Here is a 23,371-nt window from a genome sequence, read left to right on the forward strand (position 1 = left end):
TTTATTGAAAATAGAGTTTTTTCTCACATAATATATCCTCATTATGGTTTTCCCTCCCTCCATATTTCCTAGATCCTCTTCTCTTCCCCTCGCATCGAGATCTACTCCCTTTCTGGCTCTCATCAGAAAACAAACTTTTAAGGGATAATAATAGAATACAATAAGATAAAAAAAACACAACACATTGGAGTTGGGCAAGACAAACAGAAGGAAAAGAGCCCAAGAGAAGGCACAAAAATCAGAGACCACTCATTCACATACTGAGGCATCCCCTAAAAAACATTAAGCTGGAAGCCGTAATATATACGTAGAGGGCCTGGTACAGACCTGTGTGGGTCCTGTGCATGCTGCCTCAGTCTCCATGAGTTTGTATGAGCTTTGCTCGTGCTAAGTTAGAGGCCTTGTTTCCTTGGTGTCCTCCATCTCCTCTGGCTGTTACAGTCTTTCTGCTTCCTCTTCCACGGGTTCCCTGAGCCCTAAGAGAAGGGATTTGATGGAGACATCCCATTTAGGGCTGAGTGTTCCAAGGTCTCTCCCTCTCCACATGTCCAGCTGAGGGTTTCTGCATTTTTCCTCATCTGCTGCAGGAGGAAGCTTCTCTGCAGATGAGTTATCTACGAGTAGAATATCATTACTAGTCATTTTATTGCTACTCTTTTGTGGTTTCACGTTTGTTTTCAGAACAGTTGAGTTTGCTTTTATCCTAGGTTCCTGGGCTTTCTAGTCCCTGGTTCTTGATCATCCAAGCAGTGTTGGTATGGGTTCTTCTCGTGGAGTGAGCCTTAAGTCAAGTCAGAACATCAGTTGGCTGCCACCACAAGCTTTGTGCCACCATTGCACTAGTTTATCTTGTAGACTAAAGGATCTGCGGCTGGGTTGATGTTTACATTTCTCTTTTGGGTGTGTGCAGAATACCTTCCTGTATCACAGGAGTTAGAACGTAGGGGTGAAGACTATATGTAGGCACTAGCTCAACTTCTCCAAGTTCAATGAGTGGTGTAGATACTGTCTCCAGCAATGGGGACTTGCTGTCAGTTTATGGAAAGCAATCTTGGCAATGGCCTGAGTTGTTTGGTGACAACGACTCAATTAGATCTAACCCAGTACTGGAAGCTTCATTTGGTGACAAGAGATGTTCAGTTGTGTCCCGGTCTCCCCCATTATTTGGTGATTTCATATAGATTACTTTTATCTATGTATATATTTTGAGAAGCTTCTACTGTACTAGGTTCCCACAGTACCTCTCAGCTTTAGCTGTCTCTTCCCGTGTCCTTTTCCTTGTTCATTTCTTTTAGATTTTCCAATTTGGTACAGTACAAGTTTTTAAAGTGTGTTCTTATGAGTCTTCAGATTTCCTCAGTGTCTGTTGTTAGAGCCCCCTTTTCATTTCTAATTATGTTAATTTGGATATTCTCTATCATTTAATTTTAATTTGGTTAAGAGTCTGTTAAACTGATTTTCTCAAAAAACAACTATTTGCTTCATTGAGTCTTTTTATTTTTGTTTTGTTTCTATTTTATTGATTTCAGCCCTAAATTTGATTATTTCTTGCCATCTACTCCTTTTGGTTGTGCCTTCTTTTTTGCTTTTTTTGCTCTAGAGCTTTAATTTGTGTTGTTACTAATATGAGATCTCTCCGATTTTTTCCTCTTTCTTCTCTCTCTCTTTTTCTTTCGGCACTGAGTGCTATGAACTTGCCTCTTAGAACCACCTTCATTGTGTTCCATAGGTGAGAGTATGTTGTATATTCATTTTCATTCAATTCCAGAAAGTCTTTAAATTCTTCCTTATTTTGCCTTGCCCTGTTTTTCATTCAGCAGAGAGTTGTTCAGTTTCTGTGAGTTGTAAGCTTTCTGTTGTCTCTGCTGCTGATATCCAGCTTTAATCCATGGTGGTCAGATAGGTTGCAGGGTGTTATTTTCATTTTCTGGTTTCTGTTGAGACTTACATTGTGACTGAGTATGTGATTAATGGTGGAGAAAGTTCCTTGAGGTGCTGAAAAGAAGGTATATTCTTTTGTGTTTGAGTAAAATGTTGTGTAAATATGTTGGGTCCATTTGTTTTATAATGTCAGTTAGCTCCAGTATTTCTGTTTTTGACTGGATGACCTGTCTATTGGCAAGAGTGGAGTATTGAAGTCTCCCACTATCAGCGTGTAAGGGTCAGTATATGATTTAAGCTGTAGTAATGATTCTTTTACAAACTTGGGTACCATTGTGTTTGGAGCATAGATGTTAAGAACTGTAATGTCCTCTTGGTAGTTTTTCCTTTGATGAGTATATCCTTCCCTATCTCTGTTGGTTAGCTTTGGTTTGAAGTCTATTCTGTCAGATATTAAAATGGCTGCTTCTTAGGTCCATTTGCTTGGAACATCTTTTTCCACCCTTTTACTCTGAGGTGATGTCTATACTTCATATTAAGGTGTTTTTCTTGGATGCAACAGATGGATCCTGGTTTCATAACAACTCTGTTGTCTGTCTTTTTATTGGGGAATTGAGATCATTGATGTTGAGAGATATGAAAGACCAATGATGTTGATTATTGTTTTGTTGTTGGTGGAGTTGTTCTTGTTGTTGTTGTGTGTATCCATGTGCTTCCCCTCTTTTGATTATATCTCTGTTTGGGCACCAGATGTTGCTGGGTCCTAACGGCTCTCTCAGGGGAGGAGGTAAGAAGGCATGGCATCTGCGTTCCAATCCATTGGCATTGTGTGTTTGCTCCTCATTGGCTAGGCATGATCAGGCCCTCTGACAGTGCCTGTTCATAGGCCCTCAGGCAGCATCGCAAGTCTCACCCCTCATTGGCTAGGCATGATCAGAATCTCTGATAGTAACTGTTGCTAGGCCCAGTTTGGTTCATCTCTCAGTCTTGTAGGCTTCCTACAAATCTTTCTACAGTCTGGGATTATTTATTCCCCCTAACCTCTTTAGGTTGTATTTTCTCTTCCAGCACCACTGTAGGGTATCTACCTGAAGAAAGATGATAAATTTGGTTTTAACATAGTCTGTCTTCTTTTCTCCATCCATTGTGATTAAAAATTTTGTTGGGTATAGTAGTCTGGGAAGGCACCTATGGTCTCTTAGAGACTGTGGAACATCTGTCCAGGCCCTTCTGGCTTTTACAATCTCCACTGAGAAGTCAGGTGTAATTCTAATAGGTCTGCCTTTCTATTTTACTTCATGTTTTCCCCTTGCAGCCTTTAATATTCTTTCTTTGTGCTGTACTTTTAGCTTTCTTTCTTTTTTTTTTTTTTTTGGTTTTTTGAGACAGGGTTTCACTGTAGTTTTAGAGCCTGTCCTGGAACTAGCTCTTGTAGACCAAGCTGGCCTTGAACTCACAGAGATCCGCCTGCCTCTGCCTCCCGAGTGCTGGGATTAAAGGCGTGAGCCACCACCGCCCGGCATCACTTTTAGCTTTCTTTTCTGGTCTTATCTACGTGGTGTTCTCTTTCTCTTTCCTTCCTTCCTTCCCTTTCCTTCCTTCCCTTCCCTCCCTCCCTCCCTCCCTCCCTCCCTCCCTCCCTCCTTCCTTCCTGTCTGTTTTTAGAGACAAGGTTTCTCTGTGTAGTTTTGGAGGCTGTCCTGGAACTTACTCTGTAGACCAGGCTGGCCTTGAACTCACAGAGATCGGCTTGCTTCTGTCTTCCAAGTGCTGGGATTAAAGGCATGTGCCACCATCTCCTGGATTCTGTATGTTTCTTGTACCTTGATAGGCTCTCCTTCTTTAGGTAAATTTTCTTCTATGATTTTGTTGAAAACATTTTCTGTGTCTTTGACCTGGGTTTTTTCTCCTTTCTTTATTCCCAGTGTTCTTAGATTTGATATTTTCAAAGTGTCCCAGATTTCCTGGATGTTTTTGCCAGTTTTTTAGATTTAATATTTTCTTTGCCCAAGGTATCCACAATTTCTATTGTGTCTTCAATGCCTCAGATTCTCTTCCATCTTTTGCATTCTGTTGGTGAGGCTTGCCTCTAAAGTTCCTGTTATAGTTCCTAAAATTTTCATTTCCAGGTTTCCCTCAGCTTGGATTTTCTTTATTGATTCTATTTCTACTTTTAGGTATTGTTTTTTTAAATATTTATTTATTAATTACACATTGTTCTGCCTTCATGTATACCTGCAGGCCAAAAGAGGGCACCAGATGTCATTACAAATGGTTGTGAGCCACCATGTGGTTGCTGGGAATTGAACTCAGGACCTCTGGCAGAGCAGCCAGTGCTCTTAACCTCTGAGCCATCTCTCCAGCCCTTAGGTATTGTTTTTATTCACTTCCCTTCACTGTTTCTTTAATGGATGTATTAATTTCTTCTTTAAGGACCTTTATTATATTCATAAAGAATACTTTATGGTCTTTTTCTTGTGCTTCTGCTATATTGCAATAACCAGGACCTCCTGTGGTAGGGTTGTAGGCTTTAGTGGAGACATGTTGTCCTGATTGTTACTGTGCTTTTATTCTGGTGTCTAGGCATCTGGAACTGGGAAGACTGTAATTCTTGGTGCAGATACTTTTCTTGTCTATATTGGGTGGGTGTTTTGTTCCTGGGTTTCTGTTGCCTTCTCTGGTTCTTTAGGAGTGTGTTGTGGCTGTGTATGGACTGGTAGGAAATTCTTCTGGGATCCTGATAGGTGTGGTCATTGGAGGTTCCATGTAAAATCTATTTCTAGGTATTAGGAGCTGACATTTAGAAATGGGGATGGGCTGGAGAGGGGCTGAGGTGGTTCACAGGAGGGAGGAGAGCAGGATATTCCACTAGGGTCTGCTTAGTTCCCGGGGAATGGGGGTAGAAAGTGCGGAGAGGCCACAGCTGATGGTCTGCTACAGAGCTGCTGAAGAGACTGGGAGGTTGGCCTCAGAGAAATGGAGGGAGAGCGAAGATCTGTAGACAGCCTACTTGCTTCCCTGGTCAGAGTGGCCTGCGCGTTCCCCAGGAAGGCCTGATGAAGTTGGGGGCTGGGATAAAGCAATGAATGAGGTAAGGGAGGTTAGGAGGGGAAGATCTGTATGATCCACTGTGGATGGGGAAGAGGAGGAAGGGAGGCTGCAACAGGGGATGAAACTGACGTTGGATCTAGAGGACCAGAGGAGAGGTGACGCTCTGCAGGCTGCCTGCTTCTCCAGCAGAAGTCACATTCTACAAACTCTAAGCTGTGACTTAATTTTCATTTGGTTCATAATATTTTATAATTTCCTTTGTGATTTCATCTTGATCTGTGGGTCATTTAATAACTTCCTATAATCATTGCTTTTTTAGTTAGCAATCTGTAACTAATGCAATTTAATTCTGTTATGGACAAGGATACACTATAATTTCAATATCCTGAATCAAGGCTGTCACTGCAAACTTTATTGGCTGATGGGTCTTCCTTTAGTTGCCGTGTCTGCTGCTGGCCTTTGCATTTAGAAGTAGTTTTCTTTCAGAGAGAAGAGGAGAGGAGGACAGGAGGAAGAGAGGGGAGGGACAGAGAGGAGAATGGGGAGAAGAGGAGTGGGGAGGGGAAGAGATGAGTGTTGAGGAGGTGGTAGGGGGAGGAGGAGAGCGGGAGGAAGGACACGGGAAGAACAGGAAAGAAGAGAGAGGGTGGGGAGGGATGAACGAAATGGGGGAGGAGAGTGGGAGGGAGAGAAGGGGGAGAATCAGGGAGGCGATGAGAGGAGGGTGGGGAGGAAAGCGGAAGGGAGTGGTACAGGTTTCCTTTCAGCTAGTTATAATGTTATCTTTTGTTTGTTTGTGGCTGCGGACCTTGCTAATACAGAACTGTTTTTTGCCCATTTTCCTCTTTTCTGCGATCAATCACTGCTACTTATTCCATTTTATCTGTTACTGTTTGTTAAAAAGTCAATGATGTTCCACAGAAAGATTTAAAGCACACATATATCTACATGTAGCTGCCTTCCCTGTACTTTCCTTCTCTTGGTGATGGATCGAATTTCCAGATGCGATCATCTCCCTTTAGGTTGGAGGGAGAGCATTAAACTTCCTTTAATGCTTCTCAAAGTGTGGATCTACTGCTGCTGAATCCCTTCATCTCTGAATGTCTCAACTTATTATCTTGTCTTACTTTTTGAAAGACATCGTCACTGTGGATACTGAAATTACTTTTCTTCCAATAATTTAAAGAAGTCATTTGTCCCGATATCTTTTCATCTGCCTGGTTTCCAAAAGCAAATCTTCCGTCACTCTTACTTTTGATTCTCTGTAAATCATCTGTCCTTTTGTCAGAACTGCTCTTGTTTTCTTTTTATCCCTGGTTAAGAACAGGATTATGATATATTTGTACAGATTCTTCCTCTTTCTTTAAAAAGATTTTTTAAAAAACATTTATTCTATTTTTAATTCTGTGTCTGGGTGAGGATATAGGTATGTGAGTACAGGTGTCTACAGGATCGAGAAGAGAGCACTGAAGCCTTTGAACTGGAATTACAAACTACAAGTGAGTTACTAAATATGTGTTCTGGGACTCGAACTCAGGTCCTTTGCAAGTGCAGTACCTACTCTCACCCACTGAGCCATCTCTCCAGCCCCCTCTTCTTTTTCTTGCTTTTGAAACAGAGTCTTGTAATGTAGCTAACCTTGCTTCTGAGGTGCTAGGATTAGGGTTAGAAGTGAGTGCCACCAGTAGAGGCTTGAATCACTCTTTAAGGGATATACTTTCTAGTTTTTTACATGTTTGATAATTTTTCATTAAATGCCAGACACTGTGAATTTTACTATGTCCTAGATTTTTAAATAACATTTATTGGATTTTTTTTGTGTGTATAGGTGTTTTGTCTGCATATGTTTGTGTACCACATGCATGTGGTGTCTGTGGAGGCCAGAAGAGAGTGTTGGATCCTCTGGGACTGGAGTTACAGATGGTTGTTGTCAGATAGGTGCTGGGAACTGAACCCAGGTTCCCAGCAAGAAGTGCAGATACTCTTAACTGGAAAGCCATCCTTCAGCCTGAATTTTAAAACAAAAACCTACTCAGTTGATCTGCATTTGCCCAAAACCCTTAGAGCCTACATTCTGGATGCTTCCCTGGAAAGACCATTAACATATCACTCTGTTAGCAGCCAGAGTCTGCTATTTTCCAAGAATCAATGCACTCAACCCAATCTCTCTCTCTCTCTCTCTCTGGTGTATGTGTGTACACATGCATGAGATTGTGCATGTATGCGAAGGCCATAGGTAGACATCAGGTATCTTCCTCATTACTTCTCCATCTTACTTTTTGAGGCAGGGTCTCTCACTGATCCCAGCTCCAAGGACTGGTCTCCGAACTCTGGATACCCACCGTGCCAGGTTTTTGCAGTGTGGAGTTGGGGCTCTTTGTTCAGCTCCTCTTGCTTTCATGGCAAGCACTTACCAAATGCACCATCTCACTAGCCCCCTGACCTAGAACGTTTTAGGAACCCACAGGCCCTCAGATGTCCTGCTGCCTCTTCCCTCCTGGACTTCTAGTTCTGCTCCGTTCTTTTTCTGCCCTCACCCCCAGGGTGCTCCCCATCTTCATGTGAAACAGAAAAGCCTCTTACACTACTTAATACACATGCTGCCAGAAAGAGGAAACCAGCTTTTCTATTTCAGCTTTTACATCACCCAAACTCTGAAATCTTACTTGCCTTTGGGCTTCAGCTAATGGCCTCCATCTGTGAGACGTGTAAATCTATGCTCCCGGCTTATCATTTCCACCATTTTAAACCTCACAATCCCCCTGCCTAATGGATATAATCAGTTGGCTTAGAATTGCTGTACCCATGTCCCCTACTGTTCACAAATCTCAAATACTTGAAGTTGGAAGAGCTGTTCAGAGCTCATTTTGTAAAGGGGGAGTCTGGGGACCAAGAATACTAAATAACTGATTTGTTCATAACTTTCACTCAGTTTCTCAAAAATACCACTTTTAATGTTCCTTACTGCTAAAAAAATAAACGGTAGTGGATTCTTTTATACTTGATCCAGCTCTTACAATCAGATCCTGCAGTATGGAAAACCAAACAACTTCAGTGATTTCCCAGAGTTTACAAAACTCTGGGCTTGTCATTTAAGAATCACCAATATCTGGTTTTGTAGCAAATGGCTCTGCCCTGTACAGTTCGCTCTTTCTCACACCACTTGCTCCACTGGTCTCGTCTTCTAATTGTAACAACTCCTACCTCTCCCTGGAAATACGGCTTAATTTATTTTTTTATACTTTAACAAATATATACTCATCAAACACTGTCTAAATTCTACTTGGTTCTGTGGAAAATTTTCTTTGTATTTCATGTTCCTCCATGAGTGCTCCCCACAGCACTTAGCAGGGTGCCTGGCACTTGGAAGCTCAGTGAAGTCAGCCAAAAGAATTAGCAAACTCATGCATCCCTTACCTTGGTGATGTCCGTGTGGTCTTTGAGCCCGTTGGTCATGCACCAGTAGCGCCACACATTTAGGGCGTACCTCGTGGCTTTGGTGGTGTTTGGGCTCACTGCACTGGTACACAGATCATTCAAGTCATCATTAATATTAAATACAGGAAATTTGTTGAGTTTAGTAGAATAAGCTAGAAACAAAAACAACAGAAACATTATAATAATTTTCCATTCCCTTCTTAGTGAGCTTCATTCTGGGATGATATTAAATTAAAAAAAACCCTCCAAAAAGACACTTAAGAAGTGAAATTTCTAGCCAGATGTGGTGGGGCACACCTCTAATCCCAGTACTCTCTATGGACTCGAGGACAGCCTGGTCTACCAGAGTTATACAGTGAGACCCGGTCTAAAAACTGTTTACTGCACAAAAATCCATGCCTGTATCTAACCCTGACCATTCTGCCATGTGCACGAGCTGACACTGGCAAACATTTCAATAATTAATACTAAAAAATTCTAAAGTTTTCACTAGAAAATATAGCATCTCTATTAACAGCAGCAAAAAAAAAAATGAGAAGAAAGAAGTAGGAATATTAAAAAAGATTTCCTGGAAGGAGGAACGTCACAGGAAAGGGAGGAGGGTCAATCATCTTCACATAAATACTCGTCATCTCTCTGTTAATATGCAGCTTCAAATTTCTTGTATGCCATCAGGATCAGCCTTGAATTATATGGAGCTACAATCCTCTTAACCACTTCCTAGAAGTAATGATGCATGCACACTGATACCCCACACCCATGCACATGGACACATGTGGGAGAGTTGAATTGATTTAAGCCTTGATTGCACAAACTTTCAACTATTTTAAATCAGAATGAAAGGTCAAATGGAAGCAATATTAGGAAAAGGAGGGATACTCAGGGTAGGCTCACTTTCAGAAGAGTTTCAGAAAAAGTTTAAATTGCCAAACTGTTAGCTGGCTTGTCCTTACACTCTGGAGTGTGGTTCACCCAGCGTCCCTCCGAGGGATGTAGACGCAGACAGACCCTGGCTAGGCTTCAGTGAGACAGCACAGCGAAGAGCCAGTGCAGTCCACGAGTTGGCTTCACTTCAACTTGGTTCTCATGGTGCCCATTGAGGATCTCCTGTGTATCTTACTCCAAGCACCCTGGGGACCCAGAATCCTCTGGCACACCCCCACCCAAAGCTGAGAAATGCCCTTAAGTTAATCAACGTACTTAAAAATTGTTTATCTTTATGTGTATGGGTGTTTTATCTGCATGTACCATGTGCATGCCTGATGCCCATAGAGGCCAGAAGAGGGCATCGAATTCTCCTAGTATTAGAGTTAGAGATGGTTGCGAGATGCCATCTGGGTGCTGGGAATCAAACTGGGGTCCTCTAAAAGAGCAACCAGGGCTCCTGACCACTGAACCATCTCTCTCTCTAGGCCCTAAATACACTTTTGTCAATTTTGATATCACTTCTAGAGAAGCTTTTTAAATATTAGGGCTTCCCTTTTTGATGTGTCACATCTGCCTTCTCATTCCTTGTGCTTGGATGGTGTTGGTTTCTATGCTCCTTAGAATGATGATATCACTTTTTTTCTTTTGGTTTTTCGAGACAGGGTTTCTCTGTAGCTTTGGAGCCTGTCCTGGAACTAGCTCTTGTAGACCAGGCTGGCCTCGAACTCACAGAGATCCGCCTGCCTCTGCCTCCCGAATGCTGGGATTAAAGGCATGCGCCACCATACGTCTGGCCAGAGGACAATCACTGTTGAAAGATTGATCCTGCCCATTACTATGGAAGGCACAAAACTGGCTTACTAAGCACGGGTTATTGAGAAGGACAAGAAACACCAAGCACATGTGTCTGGAAGCACCTTAGTCTTCTCACCTCTTCCACAAACCTACCTAACTTCATACTTTACAAGTGACTTCCGTTGACATTAATAAAATTTATGTAAAAGTTATTATCATACACTGTTGTGCAATATTATTTTAATTAGACAAAGATATGTTATATTTGATTATACTGCAGAATATTACTTGAACTGTGTAAAGGTGTGTTACATCTGTTTCTGCTGCATTTGTTTAATTATGAAAAGAGGTGTTGCTGATTCACCTTGCCTGTCTAACACACCTATTGATCTAATAAAGAGCTGAATGGCCAATAATGAGGCAGGAAAAGGATAGGTAGAGCTGACAGGCAAAGAGAATAAACAAGAGGAGAAACTTAAACTCGAGAGAGTAGGAAGAACAAGAAAGGAGGAGAGAACAAGGGAGACATCCAGACATCCTGGTTAGAGGCCAGGCAGCTACCAGTCAGCAGACACAAGAAGCAGTTAAAGGAAGATATACAGAAGGAAGAAAAGTAAGAACCTCTGAGGCAAAAGGTAGATAAAGAGACAGGTTAATTTAAGTCAAAAGAGCCAGCCAGAAACAAGCCTAAGCTAGGCCAAGCCTTCATAACTAATAAGAAAGTCTCCATGTCATGATTTGGGAGCTGGTTCACACACCTAACATCAATGGAAGCCTATTATGTGCCAATTTTTAAAACCTGTGTGTAATCAGTAAACAAGCACACAATCACACCTGTTCCTCAGACAAGGAAATGGCTCACACACTCATCAGATATTTACCAAGGAGCCATCACTGTGCAAGAAGTATACTGCTGAAACCACGAGCTAGCCAGAGGCAGATCCAGGCTCTAGACATGAGTCTGATGGCATGCTCTGGCCACAACAGCAATGGTGTCAAGTATTGTAATGACACAATCTCAGTGAGAACAGTTTGGATAACCCTTTATCATGCTAAAGACATCCGGTTTCTCCAAATTTCCTTGGACTAACGTTCAGTAAGAAAAATAGCTACAAGCTAGGAACTGAACCTGGGTCCTCTGAAAGAACAGCATGTGGTCTCTCCAGCCAACTCTCCAGCCCTGTGAGGGGAAACCTATTTATGAGAACTTCATCCTCGCTACTGCTGGTTGAACTCCCCTAGTATAGCTTTGTGCTCAATATTACCTGCAGAAGTGAGTTTTGTCCAAATGTATCAAGTGGGAACTCTCAACAATAAATATGGAATTTCTATTAGTGCTGTAGGAATTCCTTCAGCCAGTAGACTTTAAGGCACCGCACCACTTATACTATGGCCTCTTATACTATGAATTCCGACATAAAGCGTGCATTCTTTCTTGCTCATGGCTTCTGAATTTGGTTCCTGTTCCCCTTCGTGCAGAGGACTGTGATCGGTGAGTCTACCCCCAAATAAATAAGCCTTTATTATATCCAATTCTGAGCTAGTGTGAGATTATTTTGTAACTTCCATTTTCACCTGGCACCCACATGAATCCCAATACCACACCTATGAGAATAGGCCAAAAAAGATCCAAAAGGTCCATGACCCAGAAGGTCTCCCACCCCCACCTGCCTGGCTTGATTTCACCTACTAAGTGGCTTTTTGCCAGTGGAGCTACCTTGTGGCGACTTGGCAATTTTTCAGGTTTGCTCATTAATTCCCCCCCCCCCCCCCCCATGCTTGCTGCTTTCCCTGCTGCACAATGACTTGCACAGCTTCTGGTTTGTGTTCCCTTCTTGTGAGCTCTGGGCTCCTTGCTCCATTTATGGAACTGATTTAATTGCTCTAAATTTGTCAAGCAAAGCCTATTTATCAGTATTTAACCAGGCACCAACATGTGGAACCAATGCGGTGCGAACAGTACTGTGCACCTGCTGGTCAATAAAGATTATTACACCTACAACAATTTTACTGAAAATCTAATGGTGGTAAGTAAATTAATAAATTTGAAAGTTATGCAATGGGAGACAATATTACCATCAGGAATTTAATAACATTTTTTTTCTTTTAAAACAATGCATGGCCCCATAGTTTCAGCCTCTTATTAGTTAATTCTCACATCTTCCTTTACCCCATATTTAGTAATCTGGGTAGCACCACGAGGTTGTGGCCTTACCAGGAGAGATCTTAACCTGCGTCCATCTCGGAGAGGAGCAGCATGGAGACTCCACTATGGTTGACTGCCTGAAGCGTCTCTCCAACTCTACTTCCATTGTTCCCACAATTCTGTTCTGTTCTACTCCACCTACCTAATTTTTCTGTTCTTAAAGGGCCAAGGCAGTTTTCTTTATTAATTAACCAATGAAGGAAACATAGACAGATAACTCTCCTCCATCATTCCCCTTTTCTGTTTAAACAAAAAAGAAAGGCTTCAACTTTAACATAGCAAAATTAACAAAACAGTTATCAAGCAAGTATTACAGTTACAATATTTAAATCTATTTTATCTTTTATCATAACTAAGGAAAGCTATAACTATCTATTTATTCTTCAACTCCATCAAAGACTCCAGAAGGATATAATGCTACCTAAGTAAACAAGAAATAAGTAACTTATAAAACTCTAGAAATGACAGAGACAACTCGCTGCCTGGACAGTCACCCAAAGTTCCTCTGTACCGTTGGGGCATCCATCTTCGGGCTTCAGGCCCACAGTATCCAGCAGACAATTCCATGAAGCAGAAAAATTCCAAAGACAGTTCAGTCACTTTCTGCTGTGTCCTGCAGAACGTCTCGCAGACTCTTTCACGAATCAGGAACCCTGAGAGACCATCTCACCTTTAGGCAAGTTTAGCAGTCCTCTTTCTGTGGGTTCCTTGTGTCCAGTTTATGCAACAGTCCAGGCAAGAGCAGTTTCTTGCCCAAATGGCTAACAAACTCCATAAGTAGCCTCTTCGATGCCCATCTTCCTCTTGAAGTAGATTGGTGCTGCCAGGAGCAGACGTGTCTCATTGTCATGAAAAACCCTAAGTTATTAAAACATTAAATGCCATATTCTGCAGTCTTTGAAAGATATGAAGAATGCCTATCTGAAATATATCTATGCACATCTAGAAAATGACTAACATGACTACAAGCTTGACTATTAATCGATGATTATCCATTAACAACCTATATTTCCTAATTATACATTACATTCTTTAAAATGAACTACAATCACAATAGCTTAATCAAAATCAGAAATACATATACATATAACAAATTGACCTTAAAATCCATACCAATGCAAATTATTCATATCTATATCATATCCCCCTTTAAATGTAAAAGAACATTTATAAACAATATTTGGGAAAATGGGCGCAGTTTTTTCTCTCCAAACTGCTTCCTGCTGAATGGGGGTGTTGTTATTTAGGTCTTTCCTGGTATAACCTGTCTGCTAGGTTCATCCCAGTCGGCAGTTGAGCGAAGTAATTTTTTGAGGGTGTTCACAGCAACCTTTCAGGAGGGCGTGGTCTATCATACCATATTGGGATAGAAGCAATCCACAGAGTCTCGTCCTCTGTGAAAACAAGAGAAGAAACTCTTTTCCAAAGCATCATGTTCTTAGATCCAAATCCTTAAGTCATACCATTAAGATGTCCATTTTGGTCTAGACTGGCAGCCCATATAATGAAATGTCTCTCTGTATTTAGCTCCTTTACAGTCAAAAAAATCAAAGAAAACACAACAAAATACATAATCCAGACTCTCTGTGAATTTTCCATTTTTATGCGGCTTATTTTCATTCTATCACTTTACTTTATTCTGTCTCTTTAAAGACTTTAGCCTTTTTTTTTAGGCATTAACTTTATTTTTTATATTTTCTTCTTCTCTCTCTCTCAAGCCTACATACATTCATCCAACACTGTGACTCATTTAAAAGTCTTTTATGTCTGAATCTGTCCTATTGTGAATCTGTAATTTTTTTACTGTCGAGAAACTTGTTTGATTTGAGCCTTTACATTGCTAAGCGCTTAAGACTCTAAGCTGTGACATTCCTAGGTCAAAAAACAGGTACTGTGAGCTTGCCACGCCCAGTCCAACATAGCTGAGCCGCTTGTGACTCTGAATCGGTTGCAGCTCTGAGCTGCAGAGCTGCGGGCTGCTCTGGATGTTGGCTCCTTTAATAACATTTTTGCTTATACCATGGATGGCATTCTGCAAGGCATATGTGATTTTCCTTACACATCCATTTATTTGATGTTGGGAATTAGTTTTGTTTTTTATATTTTATCATTAAGAAAATGGTTTGATAACAGAGCCAAAAATGAGGCACGTTTAGAAATGATAGTCTTTATAGACTAATATTGAACAGTTGAAAAAATTAATACTATTGAAAAAGTTAACATTAATTTGACAGACAAAAATCCAATCAATGTCAAAGGGTGCTGAAAAAATTCATACTGTTGAATTTAACAATCTGTTGAAAAATTATGATAGGTTAACAGATAAGGTATCTCTCCAGGAAAGCAATCTGCATGCCATCAAAATTATGTCCAATGATGAGAAGTTATCTTTAGTGAACAAATTTCATACCTTGGAATCCTCAATGAGGGCATTAGAATGGAACACTGGGCAGGAGATTCTGACTTTACAAAAGGCAGTGGTAAAAATATTTGAAAATTGAGAAAATTATTGAAACTGATGAGCAGGGAGAAAAGGTACAAGGACAGGGTATAACCTCATCAATACGTGCCAGAGTCCAGGATGATTTACCCAGAGTTTTAGCTGCCTATCTGGTGATACCTCTGAGAAGCCATCTGCCACAAAATACCCTAAGGTAGTCAAAAAATATACACGACAACCTACAGGTATGCGTGATCTAAAATAAATTAAGCAAGAAATAGTATCTTATGGCCTGCATTCACCATTTGTTAGGGAAGTGGTGAAAATGTGAGCTTCAAGAAATAATGCTACCCCACACGTTGCACTTCGGTTAATCTCAGCGGTCCTAGAAAATGAACCCCAGCTGCTATGGAAATGCTTTTGGTGAGAAGAAGCAAAAAATTTTTTAGAAAAACAGGGAAAAGCAAAAGGATTTGATACTTCCCAAGATCAAATTCTTGGTGAGGGTCATTACTCTGATACTCAGGACCAGGCTCTCTAAAACAAACACACCTTGTCCCTAAGTAGCACACCAGCTTTAATGCTTGGGATAGGATTCAGAAACCAGGAAAGAAAACTGAATCATATACCAGGGTAAAACAAGGCCAGAGAGAATATTAGTGACTTTTTACAAAGATTAACTAAGGCTTTACAAGGAGGAGTGACAGACCCAGAAGTTAGACTAGTACTTATTGAATCCCTGTCTTTGGAAAACGCCAACTTAGAATGCAAAAAGACATTTGGACCGTACAAGGTCAGACCAGCACCAATGGGTGAATGGATCCTGAATACAATGAATGTTGAGACATTTGACAATAATACTGAAGCTTGGGTAGGAGAAGCAATTTCCAAAGGTATGAGGAGACATCCAAAGGCCAAATGTTTTAATTGTGGTAAAATAGGACATCTGAAAAGGAAATGTAGTCAAGAATTCCTAGGAATAATGCCTCCTCTGGGAATTGGTAAGGATAGGCTGTCTCAGCCTTCTGGAATATGTAGGAGGTGTGGCAAAGGTCAACAGTGGATCAATAAATACAGATCAACAAAAGAGAGACAAGGCAACCCAATACCATCAGGAAACTCCTTGGAGAGCCTCTCACAGGCTCCCATGTCAAACATGGTCCAGCCATCCTCAGTCGCTTAAAAAAAACATACTGTTCTGGATGACTGAACAGACATGGAAGATGAATCAAAAATTCCAGTAGGAAATAGGAAACATATATTTTGGGAGACTTCTGTAAGTGATACAGACCAAATCTAAGAGTGCGTATAAATAACAAGGTAATTGAGTAATGAGTGCAGATATGACTATCATTACTCCAGAATATTGGCTTCCAAATTGGCATCTTCAAGAGGCAGATGTACAATTCCTAGGAACTGGAACCCTACCTCAAGTGAAACAAAGCACGAGATGGGTTGAATACATAAGGCCCCAAGGACAGAAAGGAAGGCTGAGGCCATATGTAGCTAATATTGCAGTGAATATGGGGTCATGACCTATTGCAGCAATGGAATACCTAGATTAACATTCCCGAAGTCCCCAAAACTCATGTTTACAGGAAGAATATTATAAGGTATTTTAAACAAAAGTCACCAGCCATTCAGGCTGTACAAGAACACAAAGCAACTAGCAAACCTTTAGAGATACCAATGGTCCCACCCTTAAAATGGTTAACTGAGAAACCAATATGGGTTAAACAATGGCCTTTAACTTTAACTTAAGAGAAGCTGCAGGCTTTAGAACAGCTGGTATAGGAGCAACTAGATGCTCACCATATGCTCACACCATAAACAAAAACAATAAAACAATCCCAAATGAGTTCAAGGCCAGCCTGATACATGAGACCTTGTCTCAAAAGTCAGAACACAATAAAACCATAAGAAATCAGCTCTATGACCTTGGAATAGACAAATATTTTTAAGTAGTATAACAAATCAATACATAAGTAAAAGCCTGAGAATCTGGATCCATAAAAACTAAGAGCAAACACTAAAAAACCAAACAAACAAAAAATGCATCATTAAGAGGTGAAAAAGACAAGATATTCACTATGAAAAATGGGCAACACTGGGGGCTGGTCTGATGAATCATCAGTGCAGAGCACTGACTATGCCTGCAGAGGACCCAGGGTCTGTTCCCAGCACCCATCAGACAGCTCACAACCATTTGTAACTTCAGTTCCAGGGGTCCAATGACCTCCGAGGGCACTACACGCACATACGTACACTCCAGTACCACACACACACACACACACACACACACACACACAAAAGGACAAGACTTTAATGAACCTCATAAAAAACTAGTAATATTCTACAAATCCTACATTAACATTCACTGAACAAAACATCTTCAATGTAGAAATATCAGATGTTAATAAGGAACACTTTGCTGGTGCAAGAATACAACCATAGTCACTTTCGAAACAAATTCACCATATCTGCTAGTGTGGAAGAGCATTTTCTATGTCCCCAGAAGGGATATACACACCAAACCTAAGTGTATGCATATATATAAAAATGCACAGATGAATGTTTACAAAAGTCTAACAGTATAATAAATAGTTCAAAACTGGAGGCTGTACTTTGTCCATAAAATACCAACTGCATGTGAAATTACAAAACATTTAACAATAAATTATCATATAACAGTAGTGAGCAATAAATTATGTGCAAAGCATGAATGAATCCCACAAACATAATATTAAGAAAATGAAGGCACATGACAGGGTGTACTGAAAAGGTCACTCAAGTAATTAAAAAACATAAAATGTGACCACATGGTCACAGAGTAGCCTGGGAGGTAACAACAGGGAGAGCTAAAGAGAAACTTCTGGATTCAGGTAATGTTCTTTTTCCTCTGGGAGAGAGTTGTAATAATGTTTGCTTTAGAAAAATCCACTAAACTGTATACTAATGGTCTGTGCTTTTTATTTCTGTGTAATCCAATAAGAAAACCATCCAAAACTCCTTAAAATCAAAAATTCCTCCGGGTTAAAGAGTTATATATTATAAATATGGATGGGAGGGGCCAATTAGGTATTACTCAGGTAATCTTTAATTCACTATAATTCTAACCTAAATCCTCTTTATGGATACTGGACAGGCTAATTATAAAGCTTAGTAGAAAGAGTAAATGAGTTTTTTTGGTAAAAAAAAAAATTTAAAGGCAGTTATAAAACCAGTAGTGGAAGGCCTGGCCCGAGGATGTGTTACAAGAATGTGCCAAACTATGCTGGGTGGTGGCACACACCTTTAATCTGAGCACTAGGGAGTCAGAGGCAGGCAGATTTCTGTGAGTTCAAGGCTAGCTTGATCGACAGCAAGGTCCAGGACAGCCAGGGCCCACAGATACCCTGTTTTGAAAAATAAACAGTCAAAAGCCCCAAAATTAAAAGAAGTGCTGTGATAAGCTGTCAGTTATTGGTAAAGAAACAGTCTTTGGTGTAGATACACACCAGGAACACAATAAAGACTCAATTTTTTTTTGAGACAGGGTTTCTCCGTAGCTTTTGGAGCCAGTCCTAGAACAAGCTCTTGTAGACCAGGCTGGCCTCCAACTCACAGAGATCCGCCTGCCTCTGCCTCCCAAGTGATCTGGGGAATTAAAGGCGTGCGCCACCACACCACTCCCAGCCAAGACTCAAATTCTTATGCAGGACAAAGGATAGACTCTTCAAGAAACAGTTTATTCCAATTAATTGGCTACTCAGAAAAAGAAACAAATTGACTCATTATTTTAACCACACACACACACATTTTCTAAATGATTCTTTTTTTAAAGGAGAAGATTGGGTAATTTGGGGAGTGAGGAAAGTAAAGCCTTGTCAGCGCTAAACATAAACTCACAAGGTACAAAAACAATGAGCAGATCAGACATCATCAATGAAGAATCTTAAAAGGCAGTAAGTCAAACAGTAGACAATACTTATACAATGTGTAAAATACTTCTTATATACAATGGGGATATAAGAAGAGCTTCTAGAATAGAACTCAATGAGAAAAGATTATACTCACTAGAAAATGGTCTCAGAATGACAATTATTCACAGAAGAAACACAAATACTGAAACACATTAATAACAGTCAGACACCAGAATGAAAACAAGATGGATTTCACTTAACAAACTGTCAAAAACTTAAAAAAATGTATGCATCTAAATACAGTAAAATATGGTGAAGAAGCTGCATTATTGGCAATGTTTCATGATGTCGGCAGTCATACTTTCATTGAATCTTTTTAACTAAGTGTAGAAATAAGTATGCACCAATGCAGTTTCTGCTGGTCCAGGTGCAAGGCTGGCACCTCCGAGGGTGTGTACCAGAGACTTCTGCGCCCTAGGCAGGAGTCTGCGACCTCGGTGGGGGTAGACCAGAGCTAGAGACCTTTGCAGGACTGGGCCCAAGCCAGGTAACTCTGCAGGAGCAGGCTCAGACCAGAGATATCTACAGAAACAGGTCTGAGCCAGCCTCTGCTGGAGTAGGCCTGAGGCAGTGAACTCCTCTGGGGCAGGTACAAGGACCACTGAGGGAGTAGGCCAAAACCAGAGACATCTGCGTGTTCATGCACGAGTCTGGGACCTCTGAGGGAATAGGCCTAAGCCAGAGATCTTTGTGGGACTGGGCCCAAAACAGGGATTTCCATAGGAACAGGCCCAGGCCAGGAACATCTATGGGAACAGACCTGAAGCATCGAGCTCCACACAAGCAGGTACAAGGGAGCAACCACTAAGAGAACAGGACCAAACCAGAGGCCTCTGCTGGACAGGGTATGAATTAGCGACCTCTGAGGTAGAAGACCCGAGGCAGCAACATCTGGTGGAGCAGGTTCGAGCCAGCAGCTTCTGCCAGAGCAGGCATGAGCAAGCCACCTCTGCCAGAGCAGGCTCAAGGCATCAACCTCAGCAGAAAGAGCCCCAAGAAGGCAATCTCCATGGGAACAGGCCTAAACGAACCCTGTTATTGCAGAGCAAACCCCGAGAGCACCCAGCAACCTCCAGGAACACGGAGTGACCAGTGAGTGGGCTGACTGGAACTGTGGCCCTGACTGTATCATGAGGAGTAAACCACCTGAGCCTTGGATCCACTGGCACCTGGAAGGTTGATCACCAGAGTCATAGACAGCCCCAACTACACCAATCAAAGGAAAAGATGGGTAGACAAGGTAAGAACACATGCAATATCACAAAGAGCAACATGACACCAGTAAAAACTAGTGACCCTACAACAGCAAGACTAGAATAACCAAATATAGATGAAGCAGAAGAAAATAACCTAAAAATAACTTTATGAGAATGTTTGAGGCCCTTAAAGAGGAAATGAGAAACTCCCTTAAAGAAATAAAGAAAAAGGCAAACAAAAAAACGGAAAACACCAATCAATCCCTTAAAGAAAACCAAGAAAAAGCAATCAAACATATGAAAAAAAAAGCTATTCAAGACATGAAAACTGAAATACAGACAAGAAAGAAAACACAAGCCAAGGGAATTACAAAAAAATAAATCATGAGAAAATGATCAAGAACCACAAATGCAAGTATAAACAGCAGACTATAAGAGATGGAAGAGAGAATCTCAAGTGCAGAAGATACAATAGAGGAAACAGACTCATAGGTCAAAGAAAACATTAAAACTAACAAAAGCTTAACACAAAATATCAAGGAAATGTGGGATACCATGAAAAGATCAAACCTAAGAATAATAGGAATAGGAGAAGGAAAAGAAATCCAACTCAAAAGTACAGAAAATATATTTAACAAAATCCCAACCTAAAGAAAGATATACCTGTCAAGATACAAGAAGCTTACAGAACACCAAATAGACTCTCACATACTAATCAAAACACTAAACATACAGAATAAAGAAAAAATATTAAGAGCTGCAAAGGAAAAAGGTCAAGTAACATATAAAGGCAGACCTATCAGAATGACACCTGACTTCTCAATGGAAACAGTGAAAGCCAGAAGGTCATGGTCAAGTGTTATGCAGACATTAAGAGACCATGGATGCCAGCCTAGACCACTATACCCGGCAAAACTTTCAATCACCATAGAAGGACTAAACAAGATATTCCTTAAAGAAGCAGATTTAACCAATACTTAGCCACAAACCTAGCCCTACGCAAGATACAAGAAGAAAAACTCCAACCCAAGGAAGTAGGCTACATCAACAAAAACACAGACAATAGATGATCTCAAAGCAGCAAATTCCAAAGACGGGAAAAAAAAACAAACAATAACATCACCACCAACAAAAACTGAAACAACAGGAACTAGGAATCACTGGTTATTAATAACCCTTAATATAAATGGGCTCAACTCAACTATAAAAAGACACGGGATAACAAATTTGATGCGAAAACAGAATGCATTCTTCTGATGCATACAAGGAAAATATCTCAATCTCCAAGACAGACATGGCTTCAGAGTAAAGGGTTGGGCAATTTTTTTTCCAATCAAATGGACATAAGAAGCACACTGGTGTAGCTATCCTAACATCTAACTAAATAAACTTCAAACTAAAATCAATCAAAAGAGACAAAAAAGAACATTTCATATTAGTTACAGGAAAATTCCATCACTAAGAAATCTCAATACTGAACCTCTATGCCCCCAATACAAGGAGATTTTATATGTAAAAGGAATACTACTAAAGCTTAAATCACACATTAAACTCCACACACTAACAGTGGGAGACTTCAACACCCCACTCTTACTATTGGACAGGTCTGCCAGACAGAAAATTAACAGAGAAACAAGGGAACTAACAGATGTTATAGCTCAAATGGACTTACCTTCTTCTCAGCACCTCATGGTACCTTCTCAAAAACTGACCATATACTCAGTAACAAAGTAAACCTTAACAGACACAAAAAACTGTAATAACCCCACATATCTTATTGGATCACCATGGCTTAAAACTAGAATTCTGAACTGAACAGAGAATTCTCAACAGAAGAAGTCCAAATGGCCAAAAGACACTTAAGGTCATGCTCAACCTCCTTAGCTATCAGGGAAATGCAAATCAAAACAACTTTGAGATACCATATTACACCTGTCAGATTGGCTAAAATCAAAAACACCAATGATAGCCTTTGCTGGAGAGGTTGTGGGGTAAGGGGTACACTCATCCATTGCTAGTGGGAATGCACACTTCTGCAACCACTTTGGAAAGCAGTGTGGTGGTTTCTCAGGAAATCCGGGATCAACCTACCCCAGGACCCAGCAATTCCACTCTTGGGAATTTACCCAAGAGATGCCCAATCATACTACAAAAGCATTTGTTCAACTATGTTCATAGCAGCATTATTTGTAATAGCCAGAACCTGGAAACAACCTAAATGCCCTTCAGTGGAACAATGGATGAAGAAACTGTGGAATATATACATATTAGAATACTACTCAGCGATAAAAAATGACATCTTGAATTTTGCATGCAAATGGATGGAAATAGAAAACACTATTCTAAGTGAGGTAACCCAGACCCAAAAAGATGAACATGGGATGTATCCACTCATAATCGGTTTCTAGCCATAACTAAAGGACATCGAGCCTATAATTCATGATCCTTGAGAAGATAATAAGAAGGTGAACCCCAAAAAACATATAGTTATCCTCCTGGATATTGGAAGTAGACAAGATTGCCGGGCAAAAATTGGGAACTTGGGGGTGAGGTGGGATGGGGGCAAGGGGAGATGGGGAGAGAAAAGTGTGAAGGGGAGGATGGGGAGAGCTTGGGGGAATGGGATGCTTGGGATATTGGAAGGGTGGATATGGGAGCAGGGAAGCATATATCTTAATTAAGGGAGCCATCTGAGGGTTGTCAAGAGACTTGACTCTAGAGGGGTTCCCAGGTATCCAGGGAGATGCCCCCAGCTAGTTCCTTGGGCAGCTGAGGAGAGGGAGCTGGAAAAGGCCAGTTCCTATAACCATACTCATGACTATCTGGCATATCACCATAGAACCTCCACCTGGCGATGGATGAAGAAAATGACAGAGCCCCACATTGGAGCACCGGACTGAGCTCCCAAGGTCCTGATGAGGAGCAGAAAGAGGAAGAACATGAGAAAGAAAGTCAGTACCGTGAGGGGTGCATTCACCCACTGAGACGGTGGGACAGAACTAACGGGAGATCAACAAGACCAGTTGGAATGGGACTGATGGAACATGCGACCAAACCGACTCTCTGAATATGGCTGACGGTGGAGGCTGACTGAGAAACCAAGGACAATGGCGATGAGCTTGGACTCTACGGCATGGTCGGGCTCTGTGTGAGCCTTGTCATCTTGTTTGATCACCTTCCTGGACCTGGGGGGGAGTTGGGAGGACCTTGGACTTAACATAGTGTAGGGAACCCTGATGGCTCTTTGGCCTGGAGAGGGAGGGAGTGGAGGTATGGGTGAAGGGGAGGGGAGCGAAGGGGGAGGAGATGGAAATTTTTAAAATATTAAATAAAAAAAGGAAGAAAAAAACTAGAATTCAACAGCAACACTAATTCCAGAAAGCCCACAAACACATGGAAATTAAACAATGCTCGCCAGAAGCATCAATGGGTCAAGGAAGAAATAAAGAAAGAAATTAAAGACTTCCAGAAATTC

General features: G+C 41.0%; 1 protein-coding gene across 5 annotated transcripts in view; it reads right to left on the bottom strand.

Moving 5' to 3' along the window:
- Kiaa1958 (KIAA1958 ortholog) overlaps positions 1-23,371 on the bottom strand; it is a 183,403-nt gene that overhangs the window by 24,856 nt on the left and 135,176 nt on the right. For 4 of the 5 annotated variants that reach the window (XR_005285933.1, XM_038335074.1, XM_038335073.1 and 1 more), the window contains one exon: positions 8,350-8,522. Coding sequence is in view for 4 of the 5 variants with exons in the window: in XM_038335074.1 (XP_038191002.1) it covers positions 8,350-8,522 (173 nt within the window). In the remaining variant the exon portion in view is untranslated. Of the gene's footprint in view, positions 1-6,806; positions 6,941-8,349; positions 8,523-23,371 lie in introns of those variants that run through there. The other variant, XM_038335075.1, reaches the window with a different exon arrangement.

This window comes from Arvicola amphibius, chromosome 6 (assembly GCF_903992535.2).
Source record: "Arvicola amphibius chromosome 6, mArvAmp1.2, whole genome shotgun sequence".
In the NCBI taxonomy this organism is placed as follows: Eukaryota; Metazoa; Chordata; class Mammalia; order Rodentia; family Cricetidae; genus Arvicola; species Arvicola amphibius.